The sequence below is a fragment of the Nerophis ophidion genome, linkage group LG25 (assembly GCF_033978795.1).
Source record: "Nerophis ophidion isolate RoL-2023_Sa linkage group LG25, RoL_Noph_v1.0, whole genome shotgun sequence".
In the NCBI taxonomy this organism is placed as follows: Eukaryota; Metazoa; Chordata; class Actinopteri; order Syngnathiformes; family Syngnathidae; genus Nerophis; species Nerophis ophidion.
Window position 1 is genome coordinate 34420946 of NC_084635.1, and position 25183 is coordinate 34446128.

Sequence of the window (25183 nt, forward strand, 5' to 3'; positions counted from 1 at the left end):
TATTCTTCTTTGTCATGAAAATGGGACGTTTTTGTCATGAAAAAGGGAGTTTTTTTGTGGTTGGTGCACTATTTGTAAGTGTATATTGTGGTTTTTTGTGTTGATTTAATTTAAAAAAAAAAAAAATATTTTTTTTTTTTTTTTTTTTTTTTTTTTAAATAAAAAAATTCTTCTGCGGCCCGGTACCGTGCCGCGGCCCGGTGGTTGGGGACCACTGCTTTGTGTTTGGTACATTCGACAAAGTAGTGTACTTCAAATAATTTAAACCACATCTGAATCAATCAAGGCTATTTTGCAAATATACTTTCATGTTATACATACGTTCGCATACATCAGATATATAGATAGTACTTTATTAATAACTTTCCAGTGTGTTCCTTGTTATTATATGCATAATCTAAAATTAGTAATGTGTTAAGTGTCGATATTTTGATTTTGAGGTTCTATACGAGATCGTAAACATCTGGTATCGACAAGCCAGTATCGATCCACGCAACGCACTGAAACTCACGCATGCGCTACTGCGCTCGCCACCTCGACCTACCAAATTTAGTTAAATATAACCAAAATAACAAGTATGTCCGAGAAAGGAGAAGTTGATTTAACTGGTGCCAAGTTAAACACGGGCGTGTGGCTGGTAAAGGTATGTACACTCTTGCAACATTTACGACAAACAGTGGTTATGCTAAACAAGGCTGGCGTGGCTAGCAGGCCGCAGCTAATGGCTAACAGAATCAAGTTAAGATTATCGGCGACGTTTTAAGATGAACTTTTATTTCATTCATATATCTATACAAACATACACAAAATGAGCCTCACCGAGACTAAAAACATCTTTGTATTGGTGCTTGTAATATCGTGGGTGAGTTACGTAAACGCAGCTCATTGGATGCAAGTATTCTCCATATAAGGACATAGTTATGGACATTTCCGATACGTTGTGTTCTATAAAAGATGTGCCACATTAATTACTGAAAAAAAAGTTGACTAACTGGGAGAAAAAAGGGACCCAATTTTTGTTTTGCCTTTTTATTTGTGTGAAATGAGTTGGGACAAGCGGTAGGAAATGGATAGGTGGAGTTTTATACTATATACCAGGGGTCACCAACTTTTTTGAAACCAAGAACTACTTTTTATTTGTGTGAAATGAGTTACATATACATATAACCTATATGTATAATTATGAAATTATAAATTGTATTTATATACGTATTATATATTATTGTCTTTCTAAAACAATTTTTGCTCTTCTTTCTTATATTTACTAATGATAAATGAGCCATAGGTTCCCTACCCCTGATATAGCACATTTAAACAACAAAATGTTTCCAAAGTGCTGCACAACAATATTAAAAACATTCTAATACTATCCTGAGCTCCACCAGTGACTGAATAAAAATAAATAATAATAAATAAATACATATAAAATAAATATGATAAACGATTTTAAGGGTGAAACCAATTAAAACAGTAATTAGAAATCAAAATTTTAAAACACAGATGTACCGAACCCCACCAGTTTTATATGCGCATTCACCGAATCCTCTTTTTAAAAAAACATTTTTTATTCAAGACAAAGTTATGTGTTTTTGGTAACACTTTAGTAAGGCGAACATATTCTAAGTGACAAAGACTTAATTTAGAGTTTTTTGGACACTGGCAGAGGTGGGTAGAGTAGCCAGAAATTGTACTCAAGTAAGAGTACTGTTACTTTAGAGATTTTCTACTCAAGTAAAAGTAAGGAGTAGTCACCCAAATATTTACTTGAGTAAAAGTAAAAAGTATGTTGTGAAAAAACTACTCAAGTACTGAGTAACTGATGAGTAACCTCATTACGGCAACAAATAATGCACAAAAACATAAAAATAGCAATGAGCAAATTCAGAGCCAGGAATATCTCTTAAGCAACTAAAACAATAATATATATTAAATAATAATACATTAAAATAAGGCACATTGAGCCAAACTAAATTAACAGCACCATAGGCTCAGTAGGCATTGATTGATTGATTGATTGAAACTTGTATTAGTAGATTGCACAGTACAGTACATATTCCCTACAATTGACCACTAAATAGTAACACCCCAATAAGTTTTTCAACGTCAATCAATTATTTAATAAATGACCAAGTCGAGGTGATCTACCTCATATATACATACACACACGTATCATATATATTAATATATATATAAAACTCATTTGTATACACTGCTCGCCTGTGTATCGGCTGGGGACATCTCTGCGCTGCTGATCCGCCTCCGCTTGGGATGGTTTCCTGCTGGCTCCGCTGTGAACGGGACTCTCGCTGCTGTGTTGGATCCGCTTTGGACTGGACTCTCGCGACTGTGTTGGATCCATTATGGATTGAACTTTCACAGTATCATGTTAGACCCGCGCGACATCCATTGCTTTCCTCCTCTCCAAGGTTCTCATAGTCATCATTGTCACCGACGTCCCACTGGGTGTGAGTTTTCCTTGCCCTTATGTGGGCCTACCGAGGATGTCGTAGTGGTTTGTGCAGCCCTTTGAGACACTAGTGATTTAGGGCTATATAAGTAAACATTGATTGATTGATTGATAATATGTCCAGGGTGTACACCGCCTTCCGCCCGATTGTATTACTAATATATTGTGGTTCTAATATTGTGGGTGAGTTACATAAATGCAGCTCATTGGATAAAAGTATTATCCATATAAGGACATTTATGTACTTTTCCAATATGTTTTGTTCTATAAAAGATGTGCCACACCAATTCAATATTTGTCAAAAGGAGTTAGTATTTACAGGAAAAAACAGCTTATTCATTGGAGAAAAGAAGGGACCCAATTATTGTTTCTCCTTTTTTATTTGTGAGAAATGAGTTTTATACTACACACATAAGCTGATCGCAACTTGGTTGTTCTTGTTTGTTTAGAATGTTTCAGAGTTGCGTTTATTCAACCTTTCGCAGGTTTTGGAATAATACGAGTTTATGGGTAACAGAATTTTGTAAAATTTTCTGTGTGTTTTTAGGTCTTAAAAATAAATCGTTCGCGCTCAACAGAATAAAAAATAACATCTTTCTTTATCATAACTTCACTTAGAACGGAACACAATTTCATCACTATGACAAGTACAAACCCTGTTTCCATATGAGTTGGGAAATTGTGTTAAAAGTAAATATAAACGGAATACAATGATTCGCAAATCCTTTTCAACCCATATTCAGTTGAATATGCTACAAAGACAAGATATTTGATGTTCAAACTCATAAACTTTAGTATTTTTTTTTGCAAATAATAATTAACTTAGAATTTAATGGCTGCAACACGTGCCAAAGTAGTTGGGAAAGGGCATGTTCACCACTGTGTTACATCACCTTTTCTTTAAACAACACTCAATAAATGTTTGGGACCTGAGAAAACTAATTGTTGAAGCTTTGAAAGTGGAATTCTTTCCCATTCTTGTTTTATGTAGAGCTTCAGTTGTTCAACAGTTCTGACTCTCCGCTGTCGTATTTTACGCTTCATAATGTGCCACACATTTTCCATGGGAGACAGGTCTGGACTGCAGGCGGGTCAGGAAAGTACCCGCTCTCTTTTATTATGAAGTTACACTGTTGTAACACGTGGCTTGGCATTGTCTTGCTGAAATAAGCAGGGGCGTCCATGATAACGTGGCTTGGATGACAACATATGTTGCTACAAAACCTGTGTGGACCATTCATTAATGGTGCCTTCACAGATGTGTAAGTTACCCATGCCTTGGGCACTAATACACCCCCATACCATCACAGATGCTGCCTTTTGAACTTTGCGCGTATAACAATCCAGATGATTATTGTCCTCTTTTTTCCGGAGGACACCACGTCCACAGTTTCCAAATATAATTTGAAATGTGGACTCGTCAGACCACAGAAGACTTTTCCTCTTTGCATCAGTCCGTCTTAGATGAGCTCGGGCCCAGCGAAGCCTGCGGCGTTCCTGGGTTTTGCTTTGTGTAGCAGAGTTTTAACTTGCACTTACAGATGTAGCGACCAACTGTAGTTACTGACAGTGGTTTTATGAAGTGTTCCTGAGCCCATGTGGTGATATCCTTTTCACGCTGAAGTTGCTTTTGGATGCAGTACCGCCTGAGGTATCCAAGTTGCGTAGTATCATGGCTTACGTGCAGTGATTTCTCCAGATTCTCTGAACCTTTTGATGATTTTACGGACCGTAGATTAGATAGATAGATTAGATAGTACTTTATTTATTCCGTCAGGAGAGTTCCTTCAGGAAAATTAAAATTTTCAGCACAATCCCATTCAAGTTTAGACAAACATTACAGGGAGACAGAACAGGATCGCTGACGGGTCTGCCGGCTTCCAGCGCCCCTTACAAAAAAGATGAGATAAAGGTAAACAAAGGGGGGGAGGGGGGGGAGAAAAAAATAGAAGATTAAAATAAAATTTTAAAAATCGGTCTTTGCCTGGGCCCTGGAGAGGAGGTGCAGACTGAGGCCAAGGGAAAAAAATAAAAAAATTAAAAAACAACTCATAACCATGGTACACATCCCTCTTACATGTGTGTAAGAGGGAAACATCAAACATCAAAGAACACAGAGGACATTAAAGACATTAAAGCAGCACATAAAACCAGACACTTCTACATACAGCTATGAATAAAAAGTAAAAGAAGTGAAGTGTGAATTATATTTATATAGCGCTTTTCTCTAGTGACTCAAAGCGCTTTACATAGTGAAACCCAATATCTAAGTTACATTTAAACCAGTGTGGGTGGCACTGGGAGGAGGTGGGTAAAGTGCCTTGCCCAAGGACACAACGGCAGTGACTAGAATGACGGAAGCGGGAATCGAACCTGCAACCCTAAAGTTGCTGGCACGGCCGCTATACCAACCGAGCTATGCCGCCCCAAAAGAAACATATCCACTGTGGTGGCCTCTGCGGTGTTCCACGCCATCGTCTGCTGGGGAGGAGGGAGCATGGTCAGAGACAGGAGCAGACCCAACAAAGCAACCAAGACAGCCGACTCCACTCTCGGCTAGTGTCCAGTCCGCATGGATGAGCGAGGATACGTCCAAGGTGACTGAGGTGTCCGACACCTGCTCACCCAGCCAAGACACCGCGAAGCCTCTCCGTCCCAGCGCTCAGTGCTAGCTCCGCAGTCCTGTCCCCTCATCCGCATCTCCTCCAGTACATCCAAACATACTCTGGTGTAGCAGACACCCAGCAGCTGGTCTCCATGGCCAAAAGGCTCCCGGGAGGCAGATCCAGAAGTCCACAAAAAAAAGCACCACAGAGGTCACGAAAGTGCCACCCCTTGTCATACAGCCCCAAAGGGTCCCGGACCAAAAGGCAAAAAAATATAATAAGACATGAAAACAAGAGGGAAACACAAAAGGATGACACAAGAGCACAGAGCTCCTGCCTACAGCTGCCACTACAGCAGCGCCATCTTGGGAAAAAAAAAAAAATGGTAAAGATGGTAAAATCCCTAAATTCTTTGCAATAGCTCGTTGAGAAATGTTGTTCTAAAACTGTTCAACAATTTGCTTACAAATTGGTGACCTTCGCCCCATCCTTGTTTGTCAATTACTTAGCATTTCATGGAAGCTGCTTTTATACCCAATCATGGCACCCACCTGTTCCCAATTAGCCTGCACACCTGTGGGATGTTCCATATAAGTGTTTGATGAGCATTCCTCAACTTTATCAGTATTTATTACCACCTTTCCCAACTTCTTTGTCACGTGTTGCTGGCATCAAATTCAAAAGTTAATGATTATTTTCAAAATAAAATGTTTATCAGTTTGAACTTCAAATATGTTGTCTTTGTAGCATATTCAACTGAATATGGATTGAAAATGATTTGCAAATCATTGTATTCTGTTTATATTTACATCTAACACAATTTCCCAACTCATATGGAAATGGGGTTTGTACTTCCACAAAAAGAAAGGTGAGATACTTCTATTTTATTTATGACTGTCAGCTTTTATCTGGGCTTCATTTATTAAGTGAATACATTTATGAAGCAAATCTCCACCCAAACAGTGTTGGTGATTGTCTTTATGCTATATTGTGGTAATCCATCCATTTTTCTACCGCTTGTCCCTTTTTTGGGGAGGCAGGGGGTCGCTGGAGCCCATCTCAGCTGCATTCGGGCGGTAGGCGGGGTACACCCTGGACAAGTCACCACCTCATCGCGGGGCTATTGTGGTAATATTTCATTTAATAGAAGCATAAAGTCAGAAGTGAATACTTTCAGAAATTTGGTACCAAGAGTTGAAGCAAATATTGTTTTACCTTGTGAGGTACTAGATTACCTGTGAGACTCCTGTAGTGTTACCATGACTATGTTAAGGCCAAAGTGGTCCAAACAGATTTTATTTTTTAACCTGATTTTTTTTTTCTCCATTGTTTTGTTTACAAATAGAATCTGATCTTTATCCGACTCCAATGTAAAGGCATAGGCCCCAAAGTGGCCTCCACGTCCCTTGCATTCGCAGTTCAATAATGTGAGAACAAAGGAAGTTGACCAGATTTGGTAAATGATCAAGGAAGTGTCTACTACACATGAAAACATGGACCCCCGCAGATCAAAGTATTTATGGGTTTGTGCCATGGCTGTTGGGTCCGTGTACCTTCCGGTCATTCTATTTTCAATTCTTAAAGGGGAACATTATCACAATTTCAAAAGGGTTAAAACAATAAAAATCAGTTCCCAGTGGCTTGTTGTATTTTTTGAAGTTTTTTTCAAAATGTTACCGGTCTCGGAATATCCCTAAATAAAGCTTTAAAGTGCCTTTTTTTCGCTCTCTGTGAAGACACTGGCCATTTCCCTGTGACGTCACACAGTGCTGCCAATGTAAACCAACAATGGGAATACCACAGCAAGATATAGTGACATTGGCTCGGATTCAAACTCGGATTTCAGCGACTTAAGCGATTCAACAGATTACGCTTGTATTGAAACAGATGGTTGGAGTATGAAAATATTGAAGAAGAAACTGAAGCTATTGAGCGAATAGCTATTGACGCTATTCATAGCCATAGCATGGCCGAATAGCTGCGTTAGCATCGCCGGTAAAATGTGCGGACCAAACGATCAGGACTTTCGCATCTTTTGACACTGGAGCAACTTAAATCTGTCGATTGGCAAGTGTTTGTTTCGCATTAAAAGTGGGTGGAAGGAAACGTAATATCGTTGCAAATGCATCTGCAGGTTATCCATACATCTCTGTACCATGTCTGCTTTAGCACCGCCAGTAAATAGCATGTTAGCATTGATTAGCGTAGCATGTTAGCATCGATTAGCTGGCAGTCAACATCAACAAAACTCACCTTTGTGATTCCGTTGACTATCGTTGCAAATGCATCTGCAGGTTATCCATACATCTCTGTTCCATGTCTGCTTTAGCACCGCCAGTAAATAGCATGTTAGCATTGATTAGCGTAGCATGTTAGCATCGATTAGCTTGCAGTCAACAACAAAACTCACCTTTGTGATTCCGTTGACTGTCGTTGCAAATGCATCTGCAGGTTATCCATACATCTCTGTGCCATATCTGCCTTAGCATCGCTGGTAAAATGTGGAGACACTCTGGTACATTCAATGGGGGTCTGGCGGCAGACACTTTGGCATCTTCGGGCCAGTGGTGCAACTTGAATCCCTCCCTGTTAGTGTTGTTACACCCTCCGACAACACACCGACGAGGCATGATGTCTCCAAGGTTCCAAAAAATAGTCAAAAAAACGGAAAATAACAGAGCTGAGATCCGGTGTTTGTAATGTGTTGAAAATGAAAAGGGCGGGTGTGTTACCTCGGCGACGTCACAATCTGACGTCATCGCTTCCAGTGCGATTAACAGAAAGGCGTTTAATTCGCCAAAATTCACCCATTTAGAGTTCGGAAATCGGTTAAAAAAATAGATGGTCTTTTTTCTGCACCATCAAGGTATATATTGACGCTTACATAGGTCTGCTGATAATGTTCCCCTTTAAACGCAAACCAAAAAACTAAATTAAAGCCTTTTTTCGATTTTTATTTTATATGGCAGATTTTAAAACAAACCCAGGGTTGTTTTTCATGAAAATATTGGCATAAAATTGGATTTTGTGTTTTTTTCTTTTTTATGGATTTTTATTTTTCAGATACCCACAAAAATTGAATATATGTTCATCAAAAATGCGTGGTTATCTGTGTGACGACAAAATTAAACGGGAAGAAGTGTTTTAGCTTTTCCTTGGCGATTAGCATGTTTTAAGCATAACGCTAAGATCAGCAGGAGTCTTGTTGTCATTTAAATAATCTCAGTAAATCAATCAATCAATGTTTACTTATATAGCCCTAAATCACTAGTGTCTCAAAGGGCTGCACAAACCACTACGACATCCTCGGTAGGCCCACATAAGGGCAAGGAAAACTCACACCCAGTGGGACGTCGGTGAGAATGATGACTATGAGAACCTTGGAGAGGAGGAAAGCAATGGATGTCGAGCGGGTCTAACATGATACTGTGAAAGTTAAATCCACATTGGATCCAACACAGTCGCGAGAGTCCAGTCCAAAGCGGATCCGACACAGCAGCGAGAGTCCCGTTCACAGCGGAGCCAGCAGGAAACCATCCCAAGCGGAGGCGGATCAGCAGCGCAGAAATGTCCCCAGCCGATACACAGGCAAGCAGTACATGGCCACCGGATCGGACTGGACCCCCTCCACAAGGGAGAGTGGGACATAGGAGAAAAAGAAAAGAAACGGCAGATCAACTGGTCTAAAAAGGGAGTCTATTTAAAGGCTAGACTATACAAATGAGTTTTAGGTGAGACTTAAATGCTTCTACTGAGGTGGCATCTCGAACTGTTACCGGGAGGGCATTCCAGAGTACTGGAGCCCGAACAGAAAATGCTCTATAGCCCGCAGACTACTTGTCCAGGGTGTACCCCGCCTTCCGCCCGATTGTAGCTGAGATAGGCGCCAGCGCCCCCCGCGACCCCGAAAGGGAATAAGCGGTAGCAAATGGATGGATGGATAGCCCACAGACTTTTTTGGGGCTTTGGGAATCACTAATAAGCCGGAGTCCTTTGAACGCAGATTTCTTGCCGGGACATATGGTACAATACAATCGGCAAGATAGGATGGAGCTAGACCGTGTAGTATTTTATACGTAAGTAGTAAAACCTTAAAGTCACATCTTAAGTGCACAGGAAGCCAGTGCAGGCGTGATGTGATCAAACTTTCTTGTTCTTGTCAAAAGTCTAGCAGCCGCATTTTGTACCAACTGTAATCTTTTAATGCTAGACATTGGGAGACCTGAAAATACGTTACAGTAATCGAGACGAGACGGAACAAACGCATGGATAATGATCTCGGCGTCTTTAGTGGACAGAATGGAGCGAATTTTAGCGATATTACGGAGATGAAAGAAGGCCGGTTTTAGTAACGCTTTTAATGTGTGACTCAAAGGAGAGAGTTGGGTCGAAGATAATACCCAGATTCTTTACCGAGTCGCCTTGTTTAATTGTTTGGTTGTCAAATGTTAGAGTTGTATTATTAAATAGAGGTCAGTGTCTAGCAGGACCGATAATCAGCATTTCCGTTTTTTGGGCGTTGAGTTGCAAAAAGTTAGCGGACATCCATTGTTTAATTTCAATAATTGTCAAACTTTTATTTCAGAAATGAAAATAGGAAAAAATAGCCCGAAATTAGTTATTTGATTTACATTTAAAAATCGAATGGACAGAAGGTACACGGATCAATAGGACTCCTGAACAAAGATGTAAGCGTTCATCACACAGAAAACCGCGCAATTTTGCATTTTGGATGAACATTTTTTAGATTTTTGTGTTTATCTAGAAAAATAAAAATCTATAAAAGGAAAACAGCACATCATCCAGTTTTATGGCAATATTTTTTATGAGAATCAACCCCTGTTATGTTTGTTTTTAAAATCTGCCATATATAATAAAAATCGAAAAACAGCCCTAATTTTATTTTTTGATTTGCGTTTCAGAATTGGTAATAGAATGCACGGAAGCAGCACGGACCCTGTTGTGTTGTGGAAGTAGGCAGATGATGGAAAAGAACTACAGATGCAAGAAGATCATTTAATCCACTATCTTCTTCTCCTTGGCGCACACCAATGACGTAGCTCGACCAAAGATGATGTAAAAGTTGCAATCAAGTCTTTGATTGATTGATTGAAACTTTTATTAATAGATTGCGCAATACAGTACATATTCCGTACAATTGACCACTAAACGTTAACACCTCAATAAGTTTTTCAACCTGTTTAAGGCGGGGTCCACGTTAATCAATTCATCGCCGTTTAGACTGCAGGCACATTTGAAAAGATCAGACTCCAAACGGATTCGGACTACCTCCTGATCTGTGTCAAAAAAATCAGATTTGGTGTAAAGCTGGACACGTGATGTTTGTGTTAAACCATTTCGATACACAACTAGTGTTTTGATAACAAGACTTAATCATACTAACAACCAAAGAGCAGAGTTGTTGAATGGCACCTGCTACTACTACTAAGTTAGTATGTACCTCATTGAAGTGATAGTCACATGTAGCTTCCCTGTTGGACAAAAAACATCTACGAAATTGTGAGGTAGGGACGGCAGCCAAGGCAAAACGAACCGATGCCAGCGCGATCAGTCACTCTAGTCCAGTGGTTCTCAAATGGGGGTACGCATACCCCTGGGGGTACTTGAAGGTATGCCAAGGGGTACGTGAGATTTTTAAAAAATATTCTAAAAATAGCAACAATTCCAAAATCCTTCATAAGGATATTTATTCAACAAAATAAGAATGTAAGTTCATAAACTGTGAAAAGAAAATCAAGAATGCAATATTCAGTGTTGACAGCTAGATTTTTTTGTGGACATGTTACATAAATATTGATGTTAAAGATTTATTTTTTTGTGAAGAAATGTTTAGAATGAAGTTCATGAATCCAGATGGATCTCTATTACAATCCCCAAAGAGGGCACTTTAAGTTGATGATTACTTTTATGTGTAGAAATCTTTGTTTTTAATTGAATTACTTGTTTATTTTTCAATTAATTTTTATATCTTTTTTTCCAAATAGTTCAACCGTGAATTGATTAACGTGGACCCCGACTTAAACAAGTTGAAAAACTTATTCCGGTAACAGTTCGAGATGCCACCTCAGTAGAAGCATTTAAGTCTCACCTTAAAACTCATTTGTATACTCTAGCCTTTAAATAGACTCCCTTTTTAGACCAGTTGATCTGCCGTTTCTTTTCTTTTTTCTCCTATGTCCCACTCTCCCTTGTGGAGGGGGTCCGGTCCGATCCGGTGGCCATGTACTGCTTGCCTGTGTATCGGCTGGGGACATCTCTGCGCTGCTGATCCGCCTCCGCTTGTGATGGTTTCCTGCTGGCTCCGCTGTGAACAGGACTCTCGCTGCTGTGTTGGATCCGCTTTGGACTGGACTCTCGCGACTGTGTTGGATCCATTTATGGATTGAACTTTCACAGTATCATGTTAGACCCGCTCGACATCCATTGCTTTCCTCCTCTCCAAGGTTCTCATAGTCATCATTGTCACCGACGTCCCACTGGGTGTGAGTTTTCCTTGCCCTTATGTGGGCCTACCGAGGATGTCGTGGTGGTTTGTGCAGCCCTTTGAGACACTAGTGATTTAGGGCTATATAAGTAAACATTGATTGATGATTGATTATTCGGTTGTTACCATTTACAGTAGTGGTCAATTGTACGGAATATGTACTGAACTGTGCAACCTACTAATAAAAGTTTCAATCAATCAATCAATCAAAAAATACCACTACAAATGAGCAATATTTTGACCTGTTATACAATTTAATAATTCATAAACTGATGACATAGTGCTGTATTTTACTTCTTTATCTCTTTTTTTCAACCAAAAATGCTTTGCTCTGATTTGTGGGTACTTGAATTAAAAAAATGTTCACGGGGGGTACGTCACTGAAAAAAGGTTGAGAACCACTTCTCTAGTCCATGTCAGACTTTTTTGAAGCTGTTGTCGTTAGAGTTTGATATCTTACATCTATATCTATCTATAACTCTCACGGTAATAATAATACAGAACAAAGAGCGTCACTTGACAACTCAATACGGAAGGCATAATTGTCTTACTTAATACCAGACAATTCCGTTTTTCAAGGGACGGTTGGCAACCCTAACCGTAGGTGATCCAGGACCTTTGTCACGGAAATAATAAACCAACGCTTTTTGACTGCTTCCAGGTTCCTAAGTATCTTTCTCAACAATGGGCAAAAGCCACAGGAAGAGGCGACGTTGGGAAACTCAGAATATCAAAGTAGGTGCAACCCCCCCCAAAAAAGCACGAACGTGGTGGTGAGTGAACTGTCACACTGTCATCAACTAAGCTTTGTTGTCTTTTAAGGAAAGGAAACCAAGGAAAGCCAGAGGTAAGGAACTTATTTTTTTGTCAATGAATAACTGTTACGGCTACTCTTGCGTTCCATAAAAGTTTCGAAAAAATAAAGTTAGCATAGTAGCCCTGAGGAGGAGGTTTATGACGCACTAAATTCTTGAATAAGCACTCACGGAGATATTTCTAGATTCAAAAAATATTAATTTATTTTCACAAACCAAAACTATTCTCCTTGGTTGACTTTCTACATCAGGGGTCGGGAACCTTTTTGGCTGAGAGAGCCATGAAAGCCAAATATTTTAAAACGTATTTCCGTGAGAGCCTTATAATATTTTTTAACACTGAATACAACTAAATGTGTGGATTTTTAAGTTAGACCAACATTTTTAGAGTATAATAAGTCTCTTATTCTTTTTAATAACATGGTTATTCTGAAGCTAGTAGTAAATAGTAACAGTAAATAGTAAACCAGTAATAAATAAAATAATTCTACAATTAATGCAACTTCGTGAACAGGTGCGGTAGAAAACGGATGAATGGATTAAAATGCATGAGAATGTTTATTATTTTGAACGTTATTTATATTTTGAGCGTAATTATTAATTACTTATGTTAAGCAATGTCAGCTAAGATTTATCTGAGAGCCAGATGCAGTCATCAAAAGAGCCACATCTGGCTCGAGAGCCATAGGTTCCCTACTCCTGTTCTACATAATCAAAAATAAACTTATTTAGTGGTAAACAAACTATATCACTCCTCACTCCTTCAGCATGACAGACAAAGGCATAGGAGGAGGAAGTGGCTCACCAGGAGGAGCGTGAGCAGCCGAACACAATAATTAATCTAAAACATCCAATAATCAATCAACATCATCATTGGCATTGGATTCCATTGTCAAAACAATCAATGAATAAATAATATAAATAGGCTCCAACAATTCTGTTCATAACTTTTATGGACAGAATTTCTAGGCGCAGCCAAGGCGTTGAGGGGATCCGGTTTGGTGGCCACGGGATTAGGTCTCTGCTTTTTGCAGATGATGTAGTCCTGATGGCTTCATCTGACCGGGATCTTCAGCTCTCACTGGATCGGTTCGCAGCCGAGTGTGAAGCGACCGGAATGAGAATCAGCACCTCCAAGTCCGAGTCCATGGTTCTCGCCCGGAAAAGGGTGGAGTGCCATCTCCGGGTTGGGGAGGAGACCCTGCCCCAAGTGGAGGAGTTCAAGTACCTAGGAGTCTTGTTCACGAGTGGGGGAAGAGTGGATCGTGAGATCGACAGGCGGATCGGTGCGGCGTCTTCAGTAATGCGGACGTTGTATCGATCCGTTGTGGTGAAGAAGGAGCTGAGCCGGAAGGCAAAGCTCTCAATTTACCGGTCGATCTACGTTCCCATCCTCACCTATGGTCATGAGCTTTGGGTCATGACCGAAAGGATAAGATCACGGGTACAAGCGGCCGAAATGAGTTTCCTCCGCCGTGTGGCGGGTCTCTCCCTTAGAGATAGGGTGAGAAGCTCTGCCATCCGGGAGGAACTCAAAGTAAAGCCGCTGCTCCTCCACATGGAGAGGAGCCAGATGAGGTGGTTCGGGCATCTGGTCAGGATGCCACCCGAACGCCTCCCTAGGGAGGTGTTTAGGGCACGTCCAACCGGTAGGAGGCCACGGGGAAGACCCAGGACACGTTGGGAAGACTATGTCTCCCGGCTGGCCTGGGAACGCCTCGGGATCCCCCGGGAAGAGCTAGACGAAGTGGCTGGGGAGAGGGAAGTCTGGGCTTCCCTGCTTAGGCTGCTGCCCCCGCGACCTGACCTCGGATAAGCGGAAGATGATGGATGGATGGATGGAGGCTCCAACAATAACATTATGAGCGCTGCAGCGATTACTTGATTAGAAAAAAGTTTAAATTAATTTTCTGTTGCTTCAGTGCCTGAACTTAAAATACGCAAAAACATAGTTTCCGCGCGGCTACTGTATTAGAGTGCACACAGGTGTGTTCGTGTGTGTGTGTGTGTGTGTGTGTGTGCGCGTGCGTGCTTGCTACGCAATCGCAAAGACCACGTCACTTCCTGTCAACGTGTTTTATGGCTGTCATGCTTTACATTTTTCAAAAGTATCTTTATTTAAATAACATTGTGACATAAAAGTTTGTCCTCAAACCCAGTGGTCCCCAACCTTTTTGTAGCTGCAGACTGGTCAACACTTGATATTTTATCCCGCGGGGTGGGGGGATTTTTTTATTTATTTTTTTGTCATGAAAAAGGGAGGTTTTTTGGGTTGGTGCACTAATTACATATATATATATATATTTATAAAAAATTCTTCTGCGGCCCGGTAGCTATCGAGCCGCGACCCCGTGGTTGGGGACCACTGCTCAAACCTATGAGGACAAACTTACAATCAATGGGCCGCCAGGCTTTCTGCTCGACCGCACCCGAACTCTGGAGCGGCTCGATAGCTACCGGGCCGCAGAAGAATTTTTTATAAATATATATATATATATATATGTAATTAGTGCACCAACCCAAAAAACCTCCCTTTTTCATGACAAAAAAAAAATTAAAAAATCCCCCCACCCCGCGGGATAAAATATCAAGTGTTGACCAGTCTGCAGCTACAAAAAGGTTGGGGACCACTGGGTTTGAGGACAAACTTTTATCTCACAATGTTATTTAAATAAAGATACTTTTGAAAAATGTAAAGCATGACAGCCATAAAACACGTTGACAGGAAGTGACGTGGTCTTTGCGATTGCGTAGCACGCACACACACACACACACACACACACACACACACACACACACACCTGTGTGCGCTCTAATACAGTAGCCGCGCGGAAACTATGTTTTTGCGTATTTTAAGTTCAGGGCAGGCTTCACGGTGGCAGAGGGGTTAGTGCGTCTGCCTCACAATACGAAGGTCCTGCAGTCCTGGGTTGGTGCACTAATTACATATATATATATATTTTTATAAAAAATTCTTCTGCGGCCCGGTAGCTATCAAGCCGCGACCCCGTGGTTGGGGGCCACTGCTCAAACCTATCAGGACAAACTTACAATCAATGGGCCGCCATGCTTTCTGCTCGACCGCACCCGAACTCTGGAGCGGTATACCCCGGTTGGTAGAGCGGCCGTGCCAGCAACTTGAGGGTTGCCGGTTCGATCCCTGCTTCCGCCATCCTAGTCACTGCCGTTGTGCCATTGGGCAAGACACTTTACCCACCTGCTCTTAGTGCCACCCGCACTGCTTTAAATTACATATTGGGTTTCACTATGTAAAGCGCTTTGAGTCACTAGAGAAAAAGCGTTATATAAATATAATTCACTTCACTCTCCCCGACCATCTCAGCGCGCCACAGTCGTTCGACCGTTTTTAAAAACGGACCAAACTCACTTTTTTAGCACAGCTTTTATCTAATTTCTCTACCTTCTTGTTTTTAAATACACTGCTTGCCTATCTGTTTTATCCACTGCTTTCATGCTTTTATTGCTATTTGTATCTATGTTTCTGTTTTATCTAGTGTTTCATGTTTTCTTCCATCCATCCATCCATTTTCTACCGCTTATTGCCTTTGGGGTTGCGGGGGGGGCTGGTGCCTATCTCAGCTACAACCGAGCAGAAGGCAGGGTACACCCTGGACAAGTCACCATCTCGTCATTTCTATTTAAATCTTCTATTATATATTCTAACTTTCTATTTTTATCTTTTTTTATTATACTTGTAGCACTTTGAGATTTTAACAAATGTAAAGTTTGTTACAAATGTAATTTATTATTATTATTATAAAGCACTAGAGACAAATAGTCATTTTAACGATCCGTACAGAAACCCAAACCATTTGCTCTGCAGCCTTGAATTCTGCAAAATACAAAGTAATTGATTATTTTTGCTACTTTTAGTTACATCAATTCACCATACTGGTAATTAATAAGTGTAAGTAGATTGAAAAATGGAACGTTTAATACAAATGTTGGGATTCAGTGCGATGACAGAGTAGATGTGATTCAAAGTGAAACTCACACTTTTTATTCATTTTCATATTATCCGTCTTTTTGGCATGTTCTCCCCGTGACTGCGTGGGTTCCCTCCGGGTACTCCGGCTTCCTCCCACCTCCAAAGACATGCACCTGGGGATAGGTTGATTGGCAACACTAAATCGGCCCTTAGTGTGTGAATGTTGTCTATCTGTGTTGGCCCTGCGATGAGGTGGCGACTTGTCCTGGGTGTACCCTGCCTACTGCCCGAATGCAGCTGAGATACGCTCCAGCGACCCCAAAAGGTGACAAGCGGTAGAAAAGGAACGTATGGATTGTACTTTTTGGCCATGAACCATGGCCAAAATGCTTAATCACACATTTAAATGTCGCAAGACGTGACGTCACAGAAGCACTGTTGTAAAATGTGCGACTACAGGAAGTGACGCAGTTTTTGTGCATGCGTGGACCCCATACCGATGGTCTAGTGACAGCAGGGCATAGCGAAGTTTGTTGTTGTTTTTAATGCACTCATGTTAAAAGTGCAATTTTAATGTTGACAATGAGCATTAGAGATGGACCGATTATCAGACGGGCCAATATTTGGCATTTTGTTGAATTGTCCTGGGTTCCATGCCGGGCTCGGGATCTTTCTGTGTGGAGTTTGCATGTTCTCCCCGTGACTGCGTGGGTTCCCTCCAGGTATTCCAGCTTCCTCCCACCTCCAAAAAGACATGCACCTGGGGATAGGCTCCTCCCACCTCCAAAAAGACATGCACCTGGGGATAAGCTCCTCCCACTTCCAAAGACATCCATCTGGGGATAGGCTCCTCCCACCTCCAAAGACATCCACCTGGGGATAGGCTCTTCCCACCTCCAAAAAACCATGCACCTGGGGATAGGCTCCTCCCACCTCCAAAGGCATGGACCTGGGGATAGGCTCCTCCCACCTCCAAAAACACATGCGCCTGGGGATAGGCTCCTCCCACCTCCAAAAACCCATGCACCTGGGGTTAGGCTCCTCCCACCTCCAAAGACATGCACCTGGGGATAGGCTCCTCCCACTTCCAAAAACACATGCGCCTGGGGATAGGTTCCTCCCACCTCCAAAGACATGCACCGGGGATAGGCTCCTCCCACCTCCAAAAAGACATTCAACTGGGGATATGCTCTTCCCACCTCCAAAAATCCATGCACCTTGGGATAGGCTCCTCCCACCTCAAACACATGCGCCTGGAGATAGGCTCTTCCCACCTCCAAAGACATGCACCTGGGGATAGGCTCCTCCCACCTCCAAAGACATCCACCTGGGGATAGGCTCCTGGGGCGGTTTAGCTCGGTTGGTAGAGTGGCCGTGCCAGCAACTTGAGAGTTGCAGGTTCGATTCCCGCTTCTGCCAACCTAGTCACTGCCGTTGTGTCCTTGGGCAAGACACTTTACCCACCTGCTTCCAGTGCCACCCACATCGGTTTGAATGTAACTTAGATATTGGGTTTCACTATGTAAAGCGCTTTGAGTCACTAGAGAAAAAGCGCTATATAAATATAATTCACTTCACTTCACTCCTCCCACCTCCAAATACATCCACCTGGGGATAGGCTCCTCCCACCTCCAAAAAGACATTCACCTGGGGATAGGCTCCTCCCACCTCCAAAAACCCATGCACCTGGGGATAGGCTCCTCCCACCTCCAAAAAGACATGCACCTGGGGATAGGCTCCTCCCACCTCCAAAAAGACATGCACCTGGGGATAGGCTCCTCCCACCTCCAAAGACATGCACCTGGGGATAGGCTCCTCCCACCTCCAAAAAGACATTCAACTGGGGATAGGCTCTTCCCACCTCCAAAAATCCATGCACCTTGGGATAGGCTCCTCCCACCTCAAACACATGCACCTGGGGATAGGCTCCTCCCACCTCCAAAAAGACATTCAACTGGGGATAGGCTCCTCCCACCTCAAACACATGCGCCTGGAGATAGGCTCCTCCCACCTCCAAAAACACATGCACCTGGGGATAGGCTCCTCCCACCTCCAAAGACATCCACCTGGGGATAGGCTCCTCCCACCTCCAAATACATCCACCTGGGGATAGGCTCCTCCCACCTCCAAAAAGACATTCACCTGGGGATAGGCTCCTCCCACCTCCAAAAACCCATGCACCTGGGGATAGGCTCCTCCCACCTCCAAAAAGACATGCACCTGGGTATAGGCTCCTCCCACCTCCAAATACATCCACCTGGGGATAGGCTCCTCCCACCTCCAAAAAGACATTCACCTGGGGATAGGCTCCTCCCACCTCCAAAAAGACATTCACCTGGGGATAGGCTCCTCCCACCTCCAAAAAGACATGCACCTGGGGATAGGCTCCTCACACCTCCAAAGACATGCACCTGGGGATAGGCTCCTCCCACCTCCAAAAAGACATTCAACTGGGGATAGGCTCTTTCCACCTCCAAAGACATGCACCTGGGGATAGGCCCCTCCCACCTCCAAAAAGACATGCACCTGGGGATAGGCTCCTCCCACCTCCAAAGACATGCACCTGGGGATTGGTTGATTGGCAACACTAAATTGTCCCTAGTGTGTGAATGTGAGTGTGAATGTTGTCTGTCTATCTGTGTTGGCCCTGTGATGAGGTGGCGACTTGTCCAGGGTGTACTCCGCCTTCCGCCCGACTGTAGCTGAGATAGGCGCCAGCAACCCCGAATGGGACAAGCGGTAGAAAATGGAAGAATGGATGGATGATATCAGCCCCTTTTTTTTTTTTTTTAAACAATTACAACATAACTACACCAGCAAATATAATATATACACACAATACCTGCTTTTAGATAAAACACAGTGCAGGGGTGTCCAAACTTGTTCTAGCGTGTCAATAAAAATTGAAAGATGCACAGGCCACTTTGATACATTTTGTTTATTAAATATACTAAAACAAATACAATGTAGGTCAATCAATACATGCTAAATTATTTGAACACATCCATATTTCACCTGTGTGTTATAGTAACAAACCATTAAGTTTGTCATTTTGCCCTAAATTAAAAATTTCCGAGCATAAAAATGGCTCGACGAACTAAAAATACCAATTCTACAGGAGTATTGGCCACTGCACAAGACCATTGATTGATTGTTTTATTAGTAGATTGCACATTACAGTACATATTCCATACAATTGACCACTAAATGGTAACACCCCAATACGTTTTTCAACTTGTTTATGTCGGGGTCCACGTTAATCAATTCATGGTACACATATATACTATCAACATAATACAGTCATCACATAAGTTAATCATCAGGGTATATACATTGAATTATTTACAGTCCGGGGGAGTGGGATGTGGGAGGGTGGAGGGGGGGTGGCTTATAATTATATAATCTGAGAAAATGACATTGAAACAGTGTAGGTCTGACTTTACAGCCAGCAGTGAACATATTGAGTTCAGATAGCATAAGAACAAGTATATACATTTGATTATTTACATTTTATTATTTACAATCTGGAGAGGTGGGATGTGAGGGGGTTAGGCTAGGGTTGAAGTTGCCTGAAGGTGTTCTTTTAGCGCGCTTTTGAGGGAGGATAGAGATGCACTTTCTTTTCCAACTGTTGGGAGTGCATTCCACATTGATAGATAGATAGATAGTACTTTATTGATTCCTTCAGGAGAGTTCCTTCAGGAAAATTAAAATTCCAGCAGCAGTGTACAGAGTTGAGATCAATTTAAATCAGTGGTTCCCAAAGTGGGCGGTACCTCCCCCCTGGGGGCGGTGGAAAGATCTGGGGGGGCGGTGAGGAAGAAGGGGGCGGTAGGGGGGCGGCAGTCCGAAGTCGACGTCAGAAATTCGAACGTTTGTTTGACGATTTGTACACAACACGTGCAGCAGGACGAGTCAGTGGACGACGCATCAGGGTCCGGTTACCACACGCCGCTCTGGCCCAGTCAGATCCGTCGTAGATCCGCGGGGATCTACGACTTCTTCTTAGTGAGTTCCAGCCTGATGTTGAGAAGCTTATGTCCCTGCACCAAGCACATCCATCCCATTAATATTAAGTGTGAGACAATGAAGGTTACTGGTGGAATGTTTATTTACCATTCTATGTTGCTGAAACAGTTAAAACTGCTAAAAAATAAATTGGTTTACTAAATTGGGTTTTATTTGTGAAATACACATTTGTGTTTAACCTTTCTCTTTTCAAATTGCAGCATACCAAATATCAAGAAAGAGGTGTTTGTTTCCATATGTGTCTGTGGGGGTTGGGGGAGATTGGGAGGGTGGGGGGGGGGGGTGGTAGGAATTCACTGGGGAGCCAAGGGGGCGCCAGCCTGCAAAAGTTTGGGAACCATTGATTAAAATAAAAGTAAAAAGTAAATAATGGGGGTTTAAATGGAAACAAAATAGAGAAATATTACAATAAGAATAAGAACTAAAAAGCAACAATGGGAATAAAAATATAACAGTAAATTAAGAATATGGGCTTCACGGTGGCAGAGGGGTTAGTGCGTCTGCCTCACAATACAAAGTTCCTGCAGTCCTGGGTTCAAATCCAGGCTCGGGATCTTTCTGTGTGGAGTTTGTATGTTCTCCCTGTGAATGCGTGGGTTCCCTCCGGGTACTCCGGCTTCCTCCCACTTCCAAAGACATGCACCTGGGGATAGGTTGATTGGCAACACTAAATTGGCCCTAGTGTGTGAATGTGAGTGTGAATGTTGTCTGTCTATCTGTGTTGGCCCTGCGATGAGTGGCGACTTGTCCAGGGTGTACCCCGCCTTCCGCCCAATTGTAGCTGAGATAGGCGCCAGTGCCCCCCGCAACCCCAAAAGGGAATAAAAGGTAGAAAATGGATGGAAATTAAGAATATAACAAGACAAAGTAGGCAGTAGTGACCATGTTATGAAAAAGTATTGCACTATTATTGTTTTGCATCCCCTGTCATCCTAGTACCCCCCGCCCCCCTCCCCAGAGAGGAGTTGTACAGTCTAATGGCGTGTGGGACAAAGGAGTTTTTGAGTCTATTAGTCCTGCACTTGGGATGAAGCAGTCTAGCACTGAACAGGCTCCTCTGGCTACTGATAACACTATGCAGAGGGTGACTGGCATCATCCAGGATGCTCACTAGTTTGTCCACAGTCCTCTTCTCTGCCAGTGTGTCCAGTTTCATTCCCATTGTAGAACCGGCCCGCCTGATCAGTTTCTCAAGTCTGGAGCTGTCCTTCTTAGATGTACTGCCCCCCCCCCAGCACACTACCATGTAGAACAGAACACTGGCAACCACAGACTGGTAGTACATCCACAGTAGTTTTTTGCAGATGTTGAAGCAGTGTAGTGTCCTGAGGAAGTACAGCCTGCTCTGTCCCTTCTTGTACTGGTGGTCCGTGTTAACAGTCCAGTCCAGCTTATTGTCCACCCAAACCCCAAGGTACTTGAATGAGTCCACGGTCTGTACCTCAACTCCCTCGATGAAATAGGTTGTGACCGTGGACTAGACTTCCCAAAGGCAATGACCAGCTCCTTGGTCTTTGATGGATTGAGCTGCAAGAGGTTCGTGTGGCACCAGACAACAAAGTCCCTCACCAGATTCCGAAAATCCTCCTCTCTGCCGTCCCTGATGCACCCGACGATGGCTGTGTCATCCGCGTACTTCTGGATGTGACACAGCTCTGAGTTGTAGCAGAAGTCAGCGGTGTACAGGGTGTACAGGGTACAGATCGGACGAGACTTACAGCACCTGGTATTCCCAGGCGGTCTCCCATCCAAGTATTAACCAGGCCCAACCCTGCTTAGCTTCCGAGATCGGACGAGATCGGGCGTGCTCAGGGTAGTATGGCCGTACGCCATACACGTGATGTGGCATAGAAGGAGAATGAGTTAAGACCTTTGTTAGATCGGAATCTGGGTTTGACGTGGTTTGTAGAGCTCCCCCTGGTGTTGTGGTTATGGCGGTCATTTACGTTCCGGAAGTAGTTTGACATGTACTTCGGTATCAGGGAGTTGTAGAAAAGTTTAGATAAGACTAGGCTCAGTGTAAGTTGTCTTACTCCGTAAAACCAAACCAATCAGACTGCTCGGTTCAGTTTTGTGGTCCCTGATCCGCTTAGCCTCAAGCAACATTACCAACTTTAGCATACTATCTTTTTTTAGCCAGTTTTGCAGTCGACTGCCGCAGACTCGTATAACTTTATTCGACATGTGTTATTAGCAAGCTAACATTATAATGCTAACTTTTTAAGCCAATTTTGCAACCAAACACCTTGAATGCCGCAGACTCGTATAACTTTGTATTTGACATGTGTTATTAGCAAGCTAACATTAGCATGCTATCTATCAATTTTGCAGTTAAACACTTTAGAGCAGTGGTTCCCAACCTTTTTGTATCCGCGGACCGGTCAACGCCTAATAATTTTTTTTCTTTGTCATGAAAAAGGGACGTTTTGTCATGAAAAAGGGAGGTTTATGTGGTTGGTGCACTAATTGTAAGTGTATATTGTGTTTTTTATGTTGATTTAATAAAAAAAATGAACACATTTTTATTTTTATTTTATTTTTATAAAAATGAATAAAAAATTATTCTGTGGCCCGTTACCGGGCCGTGGCCTGATCGGTACCGGGCCGGTGGTTGGGGACCACTGCTTTAGAGTCATAGGACTTGGTACTTGATACATACTGTTAGCATTTTACTATGCTTACTTTTTTAGCCAATTACGCAGCAAAACTACTCAGTCATATAACTTGGTACTTGACAAATGCAAGCTTATAGCGCTAACTTTTTAAGGTAATTTTATACATATTACGCTTCAGTCATATGACCTGGTACTTGACGCACTCTAACTCTTAGCATGCTAACATTACAATTGAAGTTTAGCTTATGCAATAGACATTCACATAGAATTTTTCCCAAAAATGCTGATTCTACTTTTATCGTACAATGTTGTAATTTGCGATCATTTTATTTAGTCTTTAGAATGTGTCATAAAAAACAAGCTGCGGACCGCAAATGGTCTTAAAAATATCGTGCAAAAACAACTTTAAGCCTTGTCCAGCTGTTTACAGACTAATCATGTTGAAATAACTTCAAACTATCAATAAATATCAGCTCCAAATAAAGGCCTCCTAGACTACTAAAAATAAGAATCGGCCATGAAAAACCGAATCGATCGATCTCTAATATGCACTGAAAGTTAAGGCAAGCAGAAAAGTGGTTTATTTCAGCTATTTCCCCTAAAATGTGAATGGAGGCTAAAAATGATACACATGAGAGATGAGGAGCCAGCTGGAAACGCATATTTGAACAAAGATGATACTTTGCAGGTGTCTTTCACATTAAATGAAGAATTGACCGTAATCGAGGGTCTGGAAGACAAGACGGTGTCTGCACCTCGGGATCACCCGCTAACCATGCAGACGGTGGGAGGTCAGACACTGGCGGTCTTCACAGAGGCATCATCAGCGGGTGAGCTTTAAAAGTGTTTCTTACCTGCGTGAAATAAGATGTTATTAACTGCTTGCTCTGCAGCTTAGAGGTAAGTAGATTATGATTTGGTGGTTGGTGGAGGTGCCCGTGTGTGCAGCCTGTCCATACGTTCTTGTCTGACCTGCTTGTTCTTCTTCTTTGACATCTTCATGGTTTTTCCCAAAGTGTGCAACTCAGTTTCACTATAAAAAAGTTCCATAAACTATTGTTATTATATACAGTCGTGGTCAAAAGTATACATCCACTTGTAAAGATCATGGCTGTCTTGAGTTTCCAATCATTTCTACAACTCTTATTTTGTTGTGATGTAGTGATTGGAGCACATACTTGTTGCTCACAAAAAACATTAGTGAAGTTTGCTTCTTTTATGAATTTATTATGGCTCTACTGAAAATGTGAGCAAAAGTATACATACAGCAATGTTAATATTTGCTTACATGTCCCTTGGCAAGTTTCACTGCAATAAGGCGCTTTTGGTAGCCATCCACAAGCTTCTGCTTACATTTTTCACTACAAAATTGCTGCAGTTCAGCTAAAGTTGTTGGTTTTCTGACATAAATAATAAATAAATGGGTTGTACTTGTATAGCCGCTTATTCCCTTTTGGGGTCGCTGGCGCCTAGCTCAGCTACAATCGGGGCGGAAGGCGGGGTACACCCTGGACAAGTCGCCACATGCACCTGGGGATAGGTTGATTGGCAACACTAAGTTGGCCCTATGTGAGTGTGAATGTTGTCTGTCTATCTGTGTTGGCCCTGCGATGAGGTGGCGACTTGTCCAGGGTGTACCCCGCCTTCCGCCCGATTGTAGCTGAGATAGGCGCCAGCGCCCCCCGCAACCCCGAAAGGGAATAAGCGGTAGAAAATGGATAGAAAATGGATACTTGTATAGCGCTTTTCTGCCTTCAAGGTACTCAAAGCGCTTTGACACTACTTCCACATTTACCCATTCACACACACATTCACACACTGATGGAGGGAGCTGCCATGCAAGGCGCCAACCAGCACCCATCAGGAGCAAGGGTGAAGTGTCTTGCTCAGGACACAACGGACGTGACGAGGTTGGTACTAGGTGGGGATTGAACCAGGGACCCTCGGGTTGCGCACGGCCACTCTCCCACTGCGCCACGCCGTCCCAATGGACTTGGACTTGACATGGACTTGTTTCTTCAGCATTGTCCACACCTTTAAGTCAGGACTTTGGGAAGGCCATTCTAAAAAAACTTCATTCTAGCCTGATTTAGCCGTTCCTTTACCACTTTTGAGGTGTGTTTGGGGTCATTGTCCTGTTGGAACACCCAACTGCGCCTAAGACCCAACATCCGGGCTGATGATTTTAGCTTGTCCT

The 25183-nt window shown here is 42.6% G+C and overlaps 1 protein-coding gene and 1 non-coding gene across 3 annotated transcripts in view; one reads left to right on the top strand and one right to left on the bottom strand.

The window, feature by feature from the left end:
- The first annotated feature begins 472 nt into the window (after positions 1–472).
- LOC133542864 (general transcription factor IIF subunit 2-like) overlaps positions 473–25183 on the top strand; it is a 45258-nt gene continuing 20547 nt past the window's right edge. For both annotated transcript variants that reach the window (XM_061887077.1, XM_061887078.1), the window contains exons 1-4: positions 473–643; positions 12240–12313; positions 12401–12425; positions 23675–23816. In XM_061887077.1, coding sequence (XP_061743061.1) covers positions 578–643; positions 12240–12313; positions 12401–12425; positions 23675–23816 — 307 coding nt within the window. In that variant the 5' untranslated portion in view covers positions 473–577. The remainder of the gene's footprint in view (positions 644–12239; positions 12314–12400; positions 12426–23674; positions 23817–25183) is intronic.
- LOC133543217 (5S ribosomal RNA) lies at positions 22083–22201 on the bottom strand. The gene has a single exon (XR_009804342.1). It is a non-coding gene; the product is annotated as a 5S ribosomal RNA (ribosomal RNA).